The sequence below is a fragment of the Salvelinus fontinalis genome, unplaced genomic scaffold, assembly GCF_029448725.1.
Source record: "Salvelinus fontinalis isolate EN_2023a unplaced genomic scaffold, ASM2944872v1 scaffold_0167, whole genome shotgun sequence".
Taxonomy (NCBI): domain Eukaryota; kingdom Metazoa; phylum Chordata; class Actinopteri; order Salmoniformes; family Salmonidae; genus Salvelinus; species Salvelinus fontinalis.
In genome coordinates this window covers 72,016-90,882 of record NW_026600376.1, presented here as the reverse complement: position 1 = coordinate 90,882, position 18,867 = coordinate 72,016, and the positions used below count along the sequence as shown (strand labels likewise).

The window sequence follows — 18,867 nt, the reverse complement described above, 5'->3', positions numbered from 1 at the left end:
TATGACAAAATATGTAACCCTGTCTAATTCTGTAGCAGTCGCTGTGTCAAAGTTGTTTTGACACGGCAAGAGACAGGGTAATCAGAGGCATGATATCTAGTAGAGAACATGTGAAGGGGTTACAATGAGATACAGTGAAATCGGAAAGTATTCAGGCCCCTTGACTTTTTCCACATTTTGTTACGTTACAGATTTATTATAAAATGTATTAAATAGTTTTTTCCCTCATCAATCTACACACAATACCCCATAACGACAAAGCAAAAACAGGTTTTTAGAAATGTTTGCTAATTAAAATTAAAATATATATACCACATTTACATAAGTATTGAGACCCTTTACTCAGTACTTTGTTGAAGCACCTTTGGCAGCGATTACAGCCTTGAGTCTTCTTGGTTATGATGCTACAAGCTTGGCACAGCTGTATTTGGGGAGTTTCTCCCATTCTTCTCTGCAGATCCTCTCAAGCTCTGTCAGGTTGGATGGGGAGCGTCGCTGCACAGCTATTTCAGGTCTCTCTAGAGATGTTAAATTGGGTTCAAGTCCAGGCTCTGGCTGGGCCACTCAAGGACATTCAGAAACTTGTCCCAAAGCCGCTCCTGCGTTGTCTTGACTGTGCGCTTATGGTCGTTGTCCTGTTGGAAGGTGAACCTTCGCCCCAGTCTGAGGTTCTGAGCGCTCTGGAGCAGGTTTTCATCAAGGATCTCTCGGTACTTTGCTCCGTTCATCTTTTCCTGATACCTGACTAGTCTCCCAGTCTCCGCCTCTGAAAAACACCCCCACATCATGATGCTGCCACCACCATGCTTCTCCGTAGGGATGGTGCCAGGTTTCCTCCAGACGTGACGCTTTGCATTCAGGTCAAAGAGTTCAATATTGGTTTCATCAGACCAAAGAATCTTGTTTTTCATGGTCTGAGAGTCTTTAAGTGCCTTTTGAAAAACTCCAAGCAGGCGGTCATGTGCCTTTTACTGAGGAGTGGCTTACGTCTGACCACTCCACCATAAAGGCCTGATTGGTGGAGTGCTGCAGAAATGGTTGTCCTTCTGGAAGGTTCTGCCATCTCCACAGAGGAACTCTAGAGCTCTGTCAGAGTTGACCATTGGGTTCTTGGTCACCTCCCTGACTAAGGCCCTTATCCCCCAATTGCTCAGTTTGGCAGGGCATCCAGCTCTAGGAATAGTCTTGGTGGTTCCAAACTTCTTCCATTTAAGAACGATGGAGGCCACTGTGGTCTTGGGGACCTTCAATGCTGCAGAAATGTTTTGGTACCCTTCCCCAGATCTGTGCTTCGACACAATCCTGTGACAGGTGTGTGCCTTTCCAAATCATGTACAATCAATTGAATTTACCAAAGGTGGACTCCAATCATGTTGTAGAAACATCTCAAGGACGATCAATGGAAACAGGATTTACCTGAGCTCAATTTCGAGTCTCATAGAAAAGGGTCTGAAAATGTATTTCTGAAATTTTTTGATACATTTGCAAAAATGTCTAAAAACCTGTTTTCGCTTTGTCATTATGGGGTATTGTATATTGCTGAGGATTTTTTTTACATTTAATGTACATATTTTAGAATAAGGCTGTAACATAACAAAATGTGGAAAAAGTCAAGGGGTCTGAGTGCTTTCCAAAGGCACTGTATGTATACCCTTTTCAACTTCTGTACCTGGTGTCAAAGTTGTTGTAAAACCTCAAGAGACCTGTATGATATGAAGCCTCAATTAAACCGAAAGAACTATGGTGGGACCAGACCTGGGTTCAAATACTCAAATCATTTAAAATACCTTAGCTGTGCTTGATTAAGGTTGTCTACTGCAATGGACCAATAGAACAGTCCCAAAAGTACAAACGTCTGCCGCACCTGGCACTCTTGACGGTCTAAAACAAACAGTTCAAGTATTTGAAAGATATATTACTTGAACCCAAGTCTGGATCAGACTAATGATGTGGTGTTATGTCAATACAGGAGTCAACTCACATCTGGGGATGAATATCTTGTATCCCTCGAGCTTCCCTAGAGGTGGTGTCCATGCCAACCTCAGAGAGAAGAGGCCCTCCTCCATCACACGGAAGTTTGAGACGGGAGGCACAGGGGCTAAGGCAGAGGAAGGGAAAATATGTTGGAACGTTGAGTACATTTGAAATTGCTTGTGTATATGCAAAGTGCCTGGTTGTAAATGAGCACAGATATGTGATGTGTACGTTTCAGTGTGGGTGAATGTCTGCATGTAGATTAAGACTGTATGTGTGAGTGTGTTCAGCTGGTGTTTGTATATGCTTATCAATATTTACCTGTGTGCGCTACTATGTGTGTGCACGCTCGTGTGTTAGTGTGGGTGCATGTCTGTGTGTGTGCACGCTCGTGTGTTACGGTGGGTGCATGTCTGTGTGTGTGCATGCTCGTGTGTTAGGGTGGGTGCATGTCTGTGTGTGTACACGCTCGTGTGTTAGGGTGGGTGCATGTCTGTGTGTGTGCACGCTCGTGTGTTAGGGTGGGTGCATGTCTGTGTGTGTGCACGCTCGTGTGTTAGGGTGGGTGCATGTCTGTGTGTGTGCATGCTCGTGTGTTAGGGTGGGTGTATGTCTGTGTGTGTGCACGCTCGTGTGTTAGTGTGGGTGCATGTCTGTGTGTGTGCACGCTCGTGTGTTAGTGTGGGTGCATGTCTGTGTGTGTGCACGCTCGTGTGTTAGGGTGGGTGCATGTCTGTGTGTGTGCATGCTCGTGTGTTAGGGTGGGTGCATGTCTGTGTGTGTGCACGCTCGTGTGTTAGGGTGGGTGCATGTCTGTGTGTGTGCACGCTCGTGTGTTAGGGTGGGTGCATGTCTGTGTGTGTGCATGCTCGTGTGTTAGGGTGGGTGTATGTCTGTGTGTGTGCACGCTCGTGTGTTAGTGTGGGTGCATGTCTGTGTGTGTGCACGCTCGTGTGTTAGTGTGGGTGCATGTCTGTGTGTGTGCACGCTCGTGTGTTAGGGTGGGTGCATGTCTGTGTGTGTGCACGCTCGTGTGTTAGGGTGGGTGCATGTCTGTGTGTGTGCATGCTCGTGTGTTAGGGTGGGTGCATGTCTGTGTGTGTGCATGCTCGTGTGTTAGGGTGGGTGCATGTCTGTGTGTGTGCATGCTCGTGTGTTAGGGTGGGTCCATGTCTGTGTGTGTGCACGCTCGTGTGTTAGGGTGGGTGCATGTCTGTGTGTGTGCACGCTCGTGTGTTAGGGTGGGTGCATGTCTGTGTGTGTGCATGCTCGTGTGTTAGGGTGGGTGCATGCCTGTGTGTGTGCACGCTCGTGTGTTACGGTGGGTGCATGTCTGTGTGTGTGCATGCTCGTGTGTTAGGGTGGGTGCATGTCTGTGTGTGTACACGCTCGTGTGTTAGGGTGGGTGCATGTCTGTGTGTGTGCATGCTCGTGTGTTAGGGTGGGTGCATGTCTGTGTGTGTGCACGCTCGTGTTTTAGGGTGGGTGCATGTCTGTGTGTGTGCACGCTCGTGTGTTCCATGTCTGTGTGTGTGCACGCTCGTGTGTTAGGGTGGGTGCATGTCTGTGTGTGTGCACGCTCGTGTGTTAGGGTGGGTGCATGTCTGTGTGTGTGCATGCTCGTGTGTTAGGGTGGGTGCATGTCTGTGTGTGTGCACGCTCGTGTGTTACGGTGGGTGCATGTCTGTGTGTGTGCATGCTCGTGTGTTAGGGTGGGTGCATGTCTGTGTGTGTACACGCTCGTGTGTTAGGGTGGGTGCATGTCTGTGTGTGTGCACGCTTGTGTTTTAGGGTGGGTGCATGTCTGTGTGTGTGCACGCTCGTGTGTTAGGGTGGGTGCATGTCTGTGTGTGTGCACGCTCGTGTGTTAGGGTGGGTGCATGTCTGTGTGTGTGCACGCTCGTGTGTTAGGGTGGGTGCATGTCTGTGTGTGTGCACGCTCGTGTGTTAGTGTGGGTGCATGTCTGTGTGTGTGCACGCTCGTGTGTTAGGGTGGGTGCATGTCTGTGTGTGTGCACGCTCGTGTGTTAGGGTGGGTGCATGTCTGTGTGTGTGCATGCTCGTGTGTTAGGGTGGGTGTATGTCTGTGTGTGTGCACGCTCGTGTGTTAGTGTGGGTGCATGTCTGTGTGTGTGCACGCTCGTGTGTTAGTGTGGGTGCATGTCTGTGTGTGTGCACGCTCGTGTGTTAGGGTGGGTGCATGTCTGTGTGTGTGCACGCTCGTGTGTTAGGGTGGGTGCATGTCTGTGTGTGTGCATGCTCGTGTGTTAGGGTGGGTGCATGTCTGTGTGTGTGCACGCTCGTGTGTTAGGGTGGGTGCATGTCTGTGTGTGGGATTGTTGATGTTAGTGCCTCTGTAACCCACGTGTCTGTGTAATGATGGTGGCAGAGACTCCAATGAGGCCAGGGTAGATGGCGTAGACAGTCAGAGAGTACTCTGTCTTAGGAGTCAGCTCTGTCACTAGAGATGTCCTCTCATCACCTTTCAGATCAGTCTGATACGACACACACAGGACAGGGAGAGAGAGAGGAACAGGGAGCGGGACAAGGAGAGGGACAGGGATAAAGATAGAGAGAGGGATAAGGAGAGGGAGTAGGAGAGAGAGAGGGACAGGGAGAAGGACAGGGCCAGGGAGAGGGACAGGGAGAGGGATATGGAGAGGGAGCAGGAGAGAGAGAGGGACAGGGAGCGGGACAAGGAGTGGGACAGGGAGAAGGATAGGGAGAGGGATTAGGAGAGAGAGAGGGACAGGGAGAGGGGCAGGGAAAGGGAGAGAAAGAGGAGAGGGAGTGGGACAAGGAGAGGGACAGGGACAGGGAGAAGCATAGGGAGAGGGAGAGAGAGAGACAGGGAAAGGAACAGAGAGAAGGACATGGACAGGGAGTAGGACAAGGAGAGGGAGCGGGAGAGAGTGAGGGACAGGTAGAGGGACAGGGACAAGGAAAAGGACAGGGACAAGGACAGGGACAAGGACAGGGACAAGGAGCAGAAGAGAGAGGGACAGGGAGGGGGACAGGGAGAGGGACAAGGAAAAGGGCAGGGAGAAGGACAGGGACAAGGAGCAGGTGAAGGACAAGGAGCGGGACCAGGAGAGGGAATGGGTCAGGGACAGGGAGAGAGGGAGAGATTTGAGTGAAATGGGTAAGGGTGTTTATGGGGATGGTTTTGTGTGGATGTGTGCTTGCGCATGTGTGTATTCAGAAATTGTACCATCACTAGAATCACTCTACTCTGTAATCATTCTACACCAGTCTTTCACCACTCAGTGTACCATCACTAGAATCACTCTACTCTGTAATCATTCTACACCAGTCTTTCACCACTCAGTGTACCGTCACTAGAATCACTCTACTCTGTAATCATTCTACACCAGTCTTTCACCACTCAGTGTACCATCACTAGAATCACTCTACTCTGTAATCATTCTACACCAGTCTTTCACCACTCAGTGAACCATCACTAGAATCACCACTCAGTCAGCCGTGACACATATTTGTTCTTTCCCAGCACCAGCACACCTGATTCAACTATACAAGGGCTTGATAATTAATGGACTAGTGGAATCAGGTGAAATAGATCTGATATGTGCAACAGTTTTAGGGTGGTAGGTAGCCTAGCGGTTAGAGCGTTGGGCCAGTAACTGAAAGGTTGTTGGTTTGAATACCGTAGCATTCAAGGTGAAAAACCTGTTCAATGTTCCCTTGAGCAAGGCACTTATCCCTAATTTGCTCCAGTGGCCCGTACTACTATGACTGACCCTGTAAAACAACACATTTCACTGCCTCTATCCAGTGTATGTGACAATAAAAACAATTTTTTTGTAATGTTTGGGTTAGAAAACACTTTTCTATTCCACAGTACATCTCAAACCTATTGCATCCATCCTCTCCTCTGACTCCACCACCCAGTACACAGGTTATGTAATGCCGCAGAGCTGGATTGTCCCTGCAGGAATGGTTCTGTTAGAGAATGCTGAAGTATCTTTCTCCAGAGTTCTACACCAGTGTCATAGCAAGGACACGCAAACAACCCACTCGGAGAATCCAGTGCTGTGCCCTGTGGCTCTGGCAAGGCTGTAGAAAATCACTGAGAGAATACACACAATGGGGAAAGATTCCATTCCTGCGAGACAAAGTACGTGTGTACACACACACACACACACACACACACACACACACACACACACACACACACACACTCCAAAACAAAGACTAAGAATGTGTGTCACAATATAGTTCAGAAGAAAGCGTCAGCAAATGTTCTGTACAGATGCACAAAAACACACACTCCAACAAATAGTGTAGTGTACAGTACATTACAAAGCTCAAGGTCATTGTGATATTGCTTTCTGATTTTCTCTCACTGCATACTAGCCACACACACACACACACACACACACACACACACACACACACACACACACACACACACACACACACACACACACACACACACACACACACACACACACACACACACACACACACACACACACACACACACACACACACACACACCTCTATCTATCAGTATCCTGCTGTGGTCAGTCTCTGTGTCTGTACCATCTGGTCCTGGGCCCAATATCCTGTCACCTCTCACATCCCATCCCCGTGCCACCTTACCCACCTTCCACCCCCTTACCAGGTTCACCTATCTCAGCTCCCTCCTTACACTCCTAACAAGATTTTGAGTCAATTCAGTTTCCAATTCAGAAAGTGTTTTCAATTCAATTCCTGATTCAATTCAATTCCAGGCACTTTACCCATGTGGTTTGACTCCTAATATCCTATTTTAGCCCAACGTCTGAGCTGGCATTCAGCATTTAGCCACCGTTATTACGACAACATCTCAACCTCTAAACACACCCCCCCCTTCACCTGTGTCTGCAGGCTGGGCAGCAGCTGTCCCTTGGGACTGAGGGGGGTGACCAGGAGGCGGTAGCCGGTGACGTCCCCCGTAGCCTGGCTCCAGGTCAGCCTCAGACTGCTGTAGGCTAGCTCACTCACCTGGAGGTCCCGGGGACCCACCACACGCTCCTCCACTGGGGAGGGAGATGGAGGGAAGGGTGGAGGAGAGGGAGATAGAAGGATGGAGGCGAGGGAGATAGAAGGATGGAGGCGAGGGAGATAGAAGGATGGGTGTGGGGAAAGATGGGGGAGAGGAGAGAGAGAAGGATGGGGTGAGGGAGGGGAGATATAAGGATGGGTGGGGGAAAGATGGGGAGAGGAGAGAGAGAAGGATGGGGATAGGAAGGAGAGGTGGTTGGAGAGAAACGGGAGTGACGAATAAGAAGAGAAAGATGGAGGATGGAGGGGTAGAGAAAGACAGAGAGAAGGGGGAGGTGGTGAGAAAGACAGACAGAGAGAAGGATGGATGGATGGAGGGGAGAGAGAAGTAGGAAGGGGAGAGAGAAAGACAGAGAAGGATGGAGGGAGGGAGAGAGAGAGAAAGAAAGAGAGAGAAAGATGGAGGGAAAGAAAGAAGGAGGAATGGGAGAGAGATGGAGGAAGGGGAGAGAGAAAGACAGAGAAGGATGGAGGGAGAGAAAGAAGGATGGAGGGGGAGAGAAAGACAGAGAGAGAAAGATGGAGGGGAGAGAAAGACAGAGAGAGAAAGATGGAGGGGAGAGAAAGACAGGGAGAAAAGGATGGAGGGGAGAGAAAGACAGGGAGAGAAAGATGGAGGGGAGAGAAAGACAGAAAGAAAAGGATGGAGGGGAGAGAAAGACAGAGAGAGAGAGATGGAGGGGAGAGAAAGACAGAGAGAGAAAGATGGAGGGGAGAGAAAGACAAAGAGAAAAGGATGGAGGGGAGAGAAAGACAGAGAGAGAAAGATGGAGGGGAGAGAAAGACAGAGAGAGAAGGATGGAGGGGAGAGAAAGACAGAGAGAGAAGGATGGAGGGGAGAGAAAGACAGGGAGAGAAGGATGGAGGGGAGAGAAAGACAGAGAGAGAAGGATGGAGGGGAGAGAAAGACAGAGAGAGAAGGATGGAGGGGAGAGAAAGACAGAGAGAGAAAGATGGAGGGGAGAGAAAGACAGGAAGAGAAGAATGGAGGGGAGAGAAAGACAGGGAGAGAAGGATGGAGGGGAGAGAAAGACAGAGAGAAAAGGATCGAGGGGAGAGAAAGACAGAGAGAGAAAGATGGAGGGGAGAGAAAGACAGGAAGAGAAGGATGGAGGGGAGAGAAAGACAGGGAGAAAAGGATGGAGGGAGAGAAAGACAGAGAGAGAAAGATGGAGGGGAGAGAAAGACAGGGATAAAAGGATGGAGGGGAGAGAAAGACAGAGAGAGAAGGATGGAGGGGAGAGAAAGACAGAGAGAGAAGGATGGAGGGGAGAGAAAGACAGAGAGAGAAGGATGGAGGGGAGAGAAAGACAGGGACAAAAGGATGGAGGGAGAGAAAGACAGAGAGAGAAAGATGGAGGGGAGAGAAAGACAGGGATAAAAGGATGGAGGGGAGAGAAAGACAGGGAGAGAAGGATGGAGGGGAGAGAAAGACAGAGAGAGAAGGATGGAGGGGAGAGAAAGACAGGGAGAAAAGGATGAAGGGAGAGAAAGACAGAGAGAAAAGGATGGAGGGGAAAGACAGAGAGAGAAGGATGGAGGGGAGAGAAAGACAGAGAGAGAAGGATGGAGGGGAGAGAAAGACAGAGAGAGAAGGATGGAGGGGAGAGAAAGACAGAGAGAGAAGGATGGAGGGGAGAGAAAGACAGAGAGAGAAGGATGGAGGGGAGAGAAAGACAGGGAGAAAAGGATGGAGGGAGAGAAAGACAGGGAGAGAAACATAAAGGGGTTAAAACATAAAGAGCATACAGAGTACGTACCAGACACCACTAAACAAAATAACATGTTTAAATACATACACATAAACAATAACCATGTACAGCTGACATCTAGCCACACTACACAAAGATACCTGCATAGCAGAACATCTCTGGGTATTCTCAGGAGTAGGTACTTTCGAAGTTGCCCTCAACCACTGATAAAGGATCAGATTCTTTTCACCCATCTAATGGTTAGGGCTCCGATTGGAGGTGAGCAATCTGATCCTGGATCAGTGGTTGGAACTAATTCTCACCGGCCGGGGTGTGTTTGACGGGGCGTGGGGGTTCAGAGGCGGTGAAACAGATTCTTCGGGACAGTTTGGGCAGGAGAACATCCAGGAGAGAGAAGTCAGCGGCTAGCAACAGGTGTTCCTCGTGGGGCTCAGTCACAATGCTGCGCAGCTCTGATTCATCAGCTCCTCTCACCCCTAGGAGAAGCATTTTAATTTTTTTTAATTTAACCTTTATTTAACTAGGCAAATAAGTTGAGAACAAGAGAGAGACGTGGGAGAGAAAGACAGAGAGAGAAGGATGGAGAGAGAGAGAAAGAAGGATGTTCAGGGGCAGAACAACATATTTTTACCTTGTGGTAAAAAGCTTGGGGATTCGATCCAGCAACCTTTCGGTTACTGGTCCAACGCTCTAACCACTAGGCTACCTACCTATAAAAGCTAGAATGGACATAGTTGTAAAAATGATTTTTTTTCAGTACACCCAATACGGCACCACAATAGCTATCAGCAATGCAAAAAACAATATCTGTTTTCAGAACTACTAGAGAGTTCATCCATTCTATCCTAGTTGCTCCTATCTAGTATATCTATCTATTCATTTAGTTCATTAGTTAGCATTGATCTATCATAGCGTCCATTTGTCATGACAAAGTACTGTACAGGGCATTAAGTGAATCTTGTTCCATTCCAAATGCGATTAGAGAGACAATGTTCTGTTAACTGCTCATATTATTAGAGTGTCAAGGGGTTTAGAGTGATGGAGCTCACGCAATGTGTTGAGATGAGAGATATATCCTGACACACACACACACACACACACACACACACACACACACACACACACACACACACACACACACACACACACACACACACACACACACACACACACACACACACACACACACACACACACACACACACTCACACACACACACACACAATCCCCCTATCCCCACACACAGAACCCCCCCCCCCCCCACCACAAACAGACACATCATAAGGCGCTGACTGATCACCTCCCCCCTGCTCTGGTGGTGTCGTGTACTGTACTGTGTAGTGTACTGTGTAGTGAACTGTGTAGTGAACTGTGTAGTGAACTGTGTAGTGCCTGTGTTAGCTGGCTCTGTCCAGCTGTGTGAGACAGAGAGGAGCTAGCTGATCAGACTGATGCTTCCCTCTATGGGGATGATGAATGCCAGGACCCGGCCTCCGTGGGGGTGGGGTGGGGGGCACAGAAAAGCCTGATGAAAAATCACTGTAATTAGCTCACCACTGGCTAATGAGCTGTAGTTATTTCCTGTCTCTGGGCTGAGGAGAGCAGAGACACTCTCACTGCACATGTCAATGTATGTCTATGTACTGCATGTCTATGTACTGCATGTCTATGTACTGTATGTCTATGTACTGCATGTCTATGTACGGCATGTCTATGTACTGCATGTCTATGTACTGCATGTCTATGTACTGCATGTCTATGTACTGCATGTCTATGTACTGCATGTCTATGTACTGTATGTCTATGTACTGCATGTCTATGTACTGTATGTCTATGTACTATATGTCTATGTACTGTATGTCTATGTACTGTATGCAGTCACACATGTGTAGATAGGTCATGGAGTGCATGAAGTGTAAGCAATATGCAGTACTTACACTTACGGATGCACAGTGACTGATACACATCACACACGTAGACTCAACACCCACATAATCACACACGTAGACTCAACACCCACATAATCACACACGTAGGCTCAACACACACACATAATCACACATGTAGACTCAACACACACATAATCACACACGTAGACTCAACACACACATAATCACACACGTAGGCTCAACACACACATAATCACACACGTCGGGTCAACACACACATAATCACACACGTAGACTCAACACACACACACGTAGGCTCAACACACACACACGTAGACTCAACACACACACACGTAGGCTCAACACACACACATGTAGGCTCAACACACACACACGTAGGCTCAACACACACACACGTAGGCTCAACACACACGTAGGCTCAACACACACACACGTAGGCTCAACACACACATAATCACACACGTAGGCTCAACACACACATAATCACGCACGTAGGCTCAACACACACATAATCACGCACGTAGGCTCAACACACACATAATCACACACGTAGGCTCAACACACACATAATCACACATGTAGGCTCAACACACACACACGTAGACTCAACACACACATAATCACACACGTAGACTCAACACACACATAATCACACACGTAGGCTCAACACACACATAATCACACACGTAGACTCAACACACACGTAGGCTCAACACACACATAATCACACACGTAGACTCAACACACACATAATCACACACGTAGACTCAACACACACATAATTACACACGTAGGCTCAACACACACATAATCACACACACGTAGGCTCAACACACACATAATCACACACGTAGGCTCAACACACACATAATCACACACGTAGACTCAACACACACGTAGGCTCAACACACACATAATCACACACGTAGACTCAACACACACATAATCACACACGTAGGCTCAACACACACATAATCACACACGTAGACTCAACACACATATAATCACACATGTAGGCTCAACACACACACATGTAGGCTCAACACACACATAATCACACATGTAGACTCAACACACACACATAATCACACATGTAGACTCAACACACACAAATAATCACACACATAGACTCAACACACACACATAATCACACACGTAGACTCAACACACACACATAATCACACATGTAGACTCAACACACACACATAATCACACACGTAGGCTCAACACACACATAATCACACATGTAGACTCAACACACACACATAATCACACATGTAGACTCAACACACACACATAATCACACACGTAGGCTCAACACACACACACGTAGGCTCAACACACACATAATCACAAACGTAGGCTCAACACACACATAATCACGCACGTAGGCTCAACACACACATAATCACGCACGTAGGCTCAACACACACATAATCACACACGTAGGCTCAACACACACATAATCACACATGTAGGCTCAACACACACACACGTAGACTCAACACACACATAATCACACACGTAGACTCAACACACACATAATCACACACGTAGGCTCAACACACACATAATCACACACGTAGACTCAACACACACGTAGGCTCAACACACACATAATCACACACGTAGACTCAACACACACATAATCACACACGTAGACTCAACACACACATAATCACACACGTAGGCTCAACACACACATAATCACACACGTAGACTCAACACACACGTAGGCTCAACACACACATAATCACACACGTAGGCTCAACACACACATAATCACACACGTAGACTCAACACACACGTAGGCTCAACACACACATAATCACACACGTAGACTCAACACACACATAATCACACACGTAGGCTCAACACACACATAATCACACACGTAGACTCAACACACATATAATCACACATGTAGGCTCAACACACACACATGTAGGCTCAACACACACATAATCACACATGTAGACTCAACACACACACATAATCACACATGTAGACTCAACACACACACATAATCACACACATAGACTCAACACACACACATAATCACACACGTAGACTCAACACACACACATAATCACACATGTAGACTCAACACACACACATAATCACACACGTAGGCTCAACACACACATAATCACACATGTAGACTCAACACACACACATAATCACACATGTAGACTCAACACACACACATAATCACACATGTAGGCTCAACACACACACACGTAGGCTCAACACACACATAATCACACATGTAGACTCAACACACACACATAATCACACATGTAGGCTCAACACACACACATGTAGACTCAACACACACATAATCACACACGTAGGCTCAACACACACATAATCACACACGTAGACTCAACACACACATAATCACACATGTAGACTCAACACACACATAATCACACATGTAGACTCAACACACACATAATCACACACGTAGGCTCAACACACACATAATCACACATGTAGGCTCAACACACACACATAATCACACATGTAGACTCAACACACACACATAATCACACATGTAGGCTCAACACACACACATAATCACACACGTAGGTTCAACACACACACATAATCACACATGTAGGTTCAACACACACATAATCACACACTTGCAAATGCACACAGGCACAAGCACACACACTTCAATGAGATACCATGAATACCACATTCATTTTTCCCCTAAGGCAAGGCAGATAGGTAAGCTGGATAGAATCTCCAGGACGCTGCAGGGATGTGGTATGAATATACAATCACAGCGTTCCAGACTCACCCACTGCATATATAGAGATCCCACTGTCTGTGACAGCCTTGGCCGGCCCATCCACCTGGTCATCCGAACGACCGTTTGTGATCAGGACAGCAATCTGCAAACATGGAAAATCTAATCAAACTAGCTCTATGTTACAAATCTACAACTACAACCCGTATTTGCTGCAAGGGTCTTTCCAATAGTGACACACAATTGCATAGAACTAGACAAACTAGACCCGCCCTAAGAGGAAATACCTAAATTAGTATTTTCAATAGAAAAATACAATAACATAGAAATAGACTAACTAGACCTGTTGTCATAGGCAATATGAAATGTTTTATTTTAAAAGCAACCCACAATAGTATAGAACTAGATTAACTAGATCTTCCTTCGTAGGGAGTACACTTGCCCTCATTGGAAATACCACATTACCATGCGTTCAAAAAACAAGCCCTGTCCTTAGAGATATTTGACATGTTTTAACTCATAATTGCATGCATAATGCAATAACGCAGTGTGAAACTTAAAACACTGCGGAATGATAATTCCCCATTATGAAAGATTCACTGGAGTTCGTCGAAAGTTAAGGCCCCAATCGATGGGGGTGGAGGGAGAGGGTAAGGGGGAGGAGGGGAGGAGGGGGTGAGAGCACATCAATATGCACCTGATGTGGCTATGGTGTGTGTGCTCAGCCTTCTGAGTGATAAAATCAAATGTGTCAGCCTAATCCTGCTCTCTTTCTCTGCCACATCAGCTGTGGTTCAGCATGACTTGCAGTGTGTGTGTGTGTGTGTGTGTGTGTGTGTGTGTGTGTGTGTGTGTGTGTGTGTGTGTGTGTGTGTGTGTGTGTGTGTGTGTGTGTGTGTGTGTGTGTGTGACTTGCAGGGCTGTGAAGAATCTTAATGACTGACATGTTGTACCAGGTGCAGCTGGGATAGTGCAGTATAACACTTCAAGGAGAAGTACAGTTGCTAACAGCTGCTGAGGGGAAACGGCTCAAAATGATGTCCGGAACGGAGCAGATGGAATGGCATCAATCAACTGGGAAGCATTTGTTTGATGTATTTGATACCATTCCACTGATTCCACTCCAGTCATTACCAGAAGCCTGTCCTCCCCAATTAAGGTGCCACCAACCTCCTGTGGTTGCTAACTATCAGATCTCACAACACCTGGAGAAGTGCTTAACTTCCCAGGAACCACATCTAGCAATCTCCGGAGATGCACAGTAGTTAACCTTGGGGGTGTTGTCCCTGATGATAGCCGCACTGAAGACATAATCCACCAGGAACTGGAGGGCGTCGCCCGTTCGACTGGCCCCGCCTTCAAAGGGGAGGTCCTTTACTGCCCTCAGGACCTCCTGGAGACTACTGTAGTCTGTCAGGGCGATACGCATCCTGAAGACAGAGAGAGAGCGAGAGAGAGAAAGACAGAGAGAGAGAGAGCAGAAGAGTCATTCCTGGGTTGATCAGCCTGTCTAGACTGATCAGCAGTGAGGCTCTATGGAGCCTAACAGGGCCTACTACAGACAGAGCAAAAGTCCCTGAGCTTCTTTGCAACTCTGGAGTGAAGTCAGGAAAAAATCTTTAGGAATTCACTGAAGATGTTTTAGACAAATCCAAAGCAGTAACACTAATTATTGGCTGATTGAAGACTATGACTAATTAATTAGTTAAATTAGGTGTACCAAAAGCCTGCAGGGTCAGATTTCTTACCCCTGGGGAGAGGGGTAAAGGAATGTTTATGCAAATACATAAATGTTCCAAGTAACCTTTGCGGATAACATTGCCCAACCCTGCAGACCTAGCCATATAGACCTGGGTATATCTCCGTAGACGGTGACTCCAAAGCGGATGCCCTCGGACCCCACCACGCTGTCCTGAAAGGAATTAATGATGGCCGAGATGAAGTCTTTAACCCTGGAGAAGCTGGTCTGGCCCACGCCCCACGACTCATCCACCAAGAACACTAGGTCTGCAGGCTCCGCCGTCCGACATGCTGGGGGAAGAGCAGATATATGACTGGTTTAGTGTTGCAAGATTCCATTACATTTCCTAGAATTCGGGTTGGAGGATTCCAGATTTCCTACAGGGATGTCTGTATATCAGTCTGTATTCAGCATGAGAAGATGTACGTCTCTGCATCCATTCCATTGCATCTTTTAGTTGAGTGGGATTTCTCTCAGCCTCGGGGAACTATAAAGGCCAGATTAACTGAGCGTTGGCACATGTTCATTTCAGAAGAGAAGACAAAACAAAGAATAAAAAGAGTGTCTTTATTAAAACTGAATTCCAAAGCCTTCTCCTTCATTTAATGTAGCTTTATTTCACCTATTGTTCCTCTCATGTTTCTCCTTCATTTAATGTAGCTTTATTTCACCTATTGTTCCTCTCATGCATCTCCTTCATTTAATGTAGCTTTATTTCACCTATTGTTCCTCTCATGCTTCTCCTTCATTTAATGTAGCTTTATTTCACCTATTGTTCCTCTCATGCTTCTCCTTCATTTAATGTAGCTTTATTTCACCTATTGTTCCTCTCATGCTTCTCCTTCATTTAATGTAGCTTTATTTCACCTATTGTTCCTCTCATGCTTCTCCTTCATTTAATGTAGCTTTATTTCACCTATTGTTCTTCTCATGTTTTTCCTTCATTTAATGTAGCTTTATTTCACCTATTGTTCCTCATTTTTCTCCTTCATTTAATGTAGCTTTATTTCACCTATTGTAAATCTCATGCTTCTCCTTCATTTAATGTAGCTTTATTCCACCTATTGTTCCTCTCATGCTTCTCCTTCATTTAATGTAGCTTTATTTCACCTATTGTTCCCCTCATGCTTCTCCTTCATGTAATGTAGCTTTATTTCACCTATTTTTCCTCTCATGCTTCTCCTTCATTTAATGTAGCTTTATTTCACCTATTGTTCCTCTCATGCTTCTCCTTCATTTAATGTAGCTTTATTTCACCTATTTTTCCTCTCATGCTTCTCCTTCATTTAATGTAGCTTTATTTCACCTATTGTCCCTCTCATGCTTCTCCTTCATTTAATGTAGCTTTATTTCACCTATTGTTCCTCTCATGCTTCTCCTTCATTTAATGTAGCTTTATTTCACCTATTGTTCCTCTCATGCTTCTCCTTCATTTAATGTAGCTTTATTTCACCTATTGTTCCTCTCATGCTTCTCCTTCATTTAATGTAGCTTTATTTCACCTATTGTTCCTCTCATGTTTCCTTCTCTGTGAAACCAGAAAAGGATCAACATTTTCAACTGGTACAAGTACTGTCTAAATCAAGCAGCAACTCAGCTGTTTCTGTCCACGCTCCAGGGTTTAACCTTTATTTTACACATTCTCATTTACAGCAACAACCTGCGGAATAGTTACAGGTGAGAGGAGTGGGGATGAATGAGCCAATTGGAAGCTAACAACCATTAGTGGCGAAATTGCAAAACTGACCCACAATCAGCATCTCGGGCCAACTTCGCCCTGCTCCTCTCCAAACAGTTACCCCATTCTACCACAAGGTGGCAGTATACCTCCATCAAATAGGGAAGGGGATACCTAGTCAGTTGCACAACCTTCCGTATTTAACCCAAACCCTCTGAATCAGAGGTGCAGGGAGCTTCCTTAATCGTCGTCATCGGTGCCTGAAGAGCAGTTGTTATTGGGGGTTAACTGCCTTTCTCAGGGGCAGAACAGCAGATTTTTACCAGAAATCTTTCGGTTAGTGGCCCAACACTTTTAACAGCTAGGCTACCTGCCTCGGCAGGTAATACATTTCCGTGGCCAACCTTCTGCTGTCACAGACAGCGCACCACAAGGCTCCTATGAATGTTTAATGGCACACAGGTGAGGCGTTGAGACCATCAATATTCTGAGCAGTCCAGCAATAACATTTTAGTACAGCGAAGAGGAAGGCTTGGAATAACAACATAAACAGGCTAAAGTGGAGCCAGCCCCCGCGTCCGCTCAAACACACACCGAGCGCTTGAATAGGTGTTGAGTCTCTTTGCATAACCACACACACTTGAACAGATGCACACCTGTTTGCATGGTAACGGATATAAATGTGTGCGTTTGTGGCGGACACACCCACTATATGAACCGTATTACTTGCCATATTAGCCACACACACTCTCTCGCTCACACACACACACACACACACACACACACGAACAGTCTACACACACATTGTCCCTGTCAGTGCCCCAGTATTACCGTGACAGAATAGATTACAACAGGGAATAGACGATACGGTCCAGTGATTGTGCTCTATGTGATAACTCAGCCTCTCTCCTTTCCCCTTGTCCTCCCTCGCTTTTCTCTCCTCTTTTATCCTACCCTTCCTTGGCCGCCATCCCAGGATTCAGCGGGGGTGACATATGTCCCGGCTCAACGCGGACCAGCACTCTGCTCCTGCTCACAATACTATATCCTCCATTCTACAGTCAGGAGACTAAGTATCACAGGGAAGCGTTTTGCAGACTACACCACAAACTGCCTCCACTGCCTCTGGCCACATTACCATGTCATGGAGTCTGTGACGGATGCTAAATCTTTTACAGGTCATGGGAAACGACAGTGTAAGTCATGACTGAACACAGTTCCTAAGTCAAGCTCCACAGAGGCAGCAAACCACGCCAGGGCACGGAAAGTTCCTCCATTAGTTTAGTGTAATATGTCATGTCAGTGTGAACTGTTTACCCTCCAAATGGAGGAAGAGAACTATGGAACACAGCAGCAGAGAAACAGCAAAGAATACACTGACAGATTGACAGACAGACAGATTGACGGACGGACAGACAGATGGACGGACTGAAGGATTGGCGGATGGACAGACAGACTGACTGACTGAAGGATGGATGGACAGACAGACAGACTGACTTAAGGACGGACCGACAGACAGATAGACAAAAATATGGGAAACATTTAAATTGTCCAGACAGAGAGACTGACCGACAGACAGACAGAGAGGAAAAATATAAATTATCCAGACAGAGAGACTGAGGGGAGAAGATCAATTGTCCAGACTGTATACTGTGTCTGTACTGGCAGGTGAGAACCACATGTCTAGAATTGCTAGACAACACATGGTGAAGGGTCATTATAGTTCAGTACCTGTCCACTGTTGTCTTCCTAGTTGCTACATATCATCATCTAACAATACAGTCAATAGTCTATTCATTCTTCACTACATTCTAATATTGGAACATAATAACTTGGATCCTTGTGTGAATCTTTGACTGAACAGAACAAGCCCCAAGAATGACAACAGTTACTACTCCAATGGTACTTTTCCATACAGGCTTATCTTGAGTTGGTTTCTCTAGTTTCAACACAGCTGCCAGCCAGGCAAAATTCCATCTGCACACCATCTCAGTTCTCCTTTGGGAAAATGGTAACGTTCAAACATA

General features: G+C 46.5%; 1 protein-coding gene across 1 annotated transcript in view; it reads right to left on the bottom strand.

Annotated features, from left to right (window-relative positions):
• Positions 1-18,867, bottom strand: part of col7a1l (collagen type VII alpha 1-like) — a 121,199-nt gene that overhangs the window by 92,039 nt on the left and 10,293 nt on the right. Inside the window, exons 3-9 of the mRNA XM_055912403.1 lie at positions 15,272-15,452; positions 14,692-14,851; positions 13,473-13,566; positions 9,056-9,229; positions 6,853-7,016; positions 4,340-4,469; positions 1,982-2,098 (exon numbers count right to left, since the gene is read on the bottom strand). Coding sequence (XP_055768378.1) covers positions 1,982-2,098; positions 4,340-4,469; positions 6,853-7,016; positions 9,056-9,229; positions 13,473-13,566; positions 14,692-14,851; positions 15,272-15,452 — 1,020 coding nt within the window. The remainder of the gene's footprint in view (positions 1-1,981; positions 2,099-4,339; positions 4,470-6,852; positions 7,017-9,055; positions 9,230-13,472; positions 13,567-14,691; positions 14,852-15,271; positions 15,453-18,867) is intronic.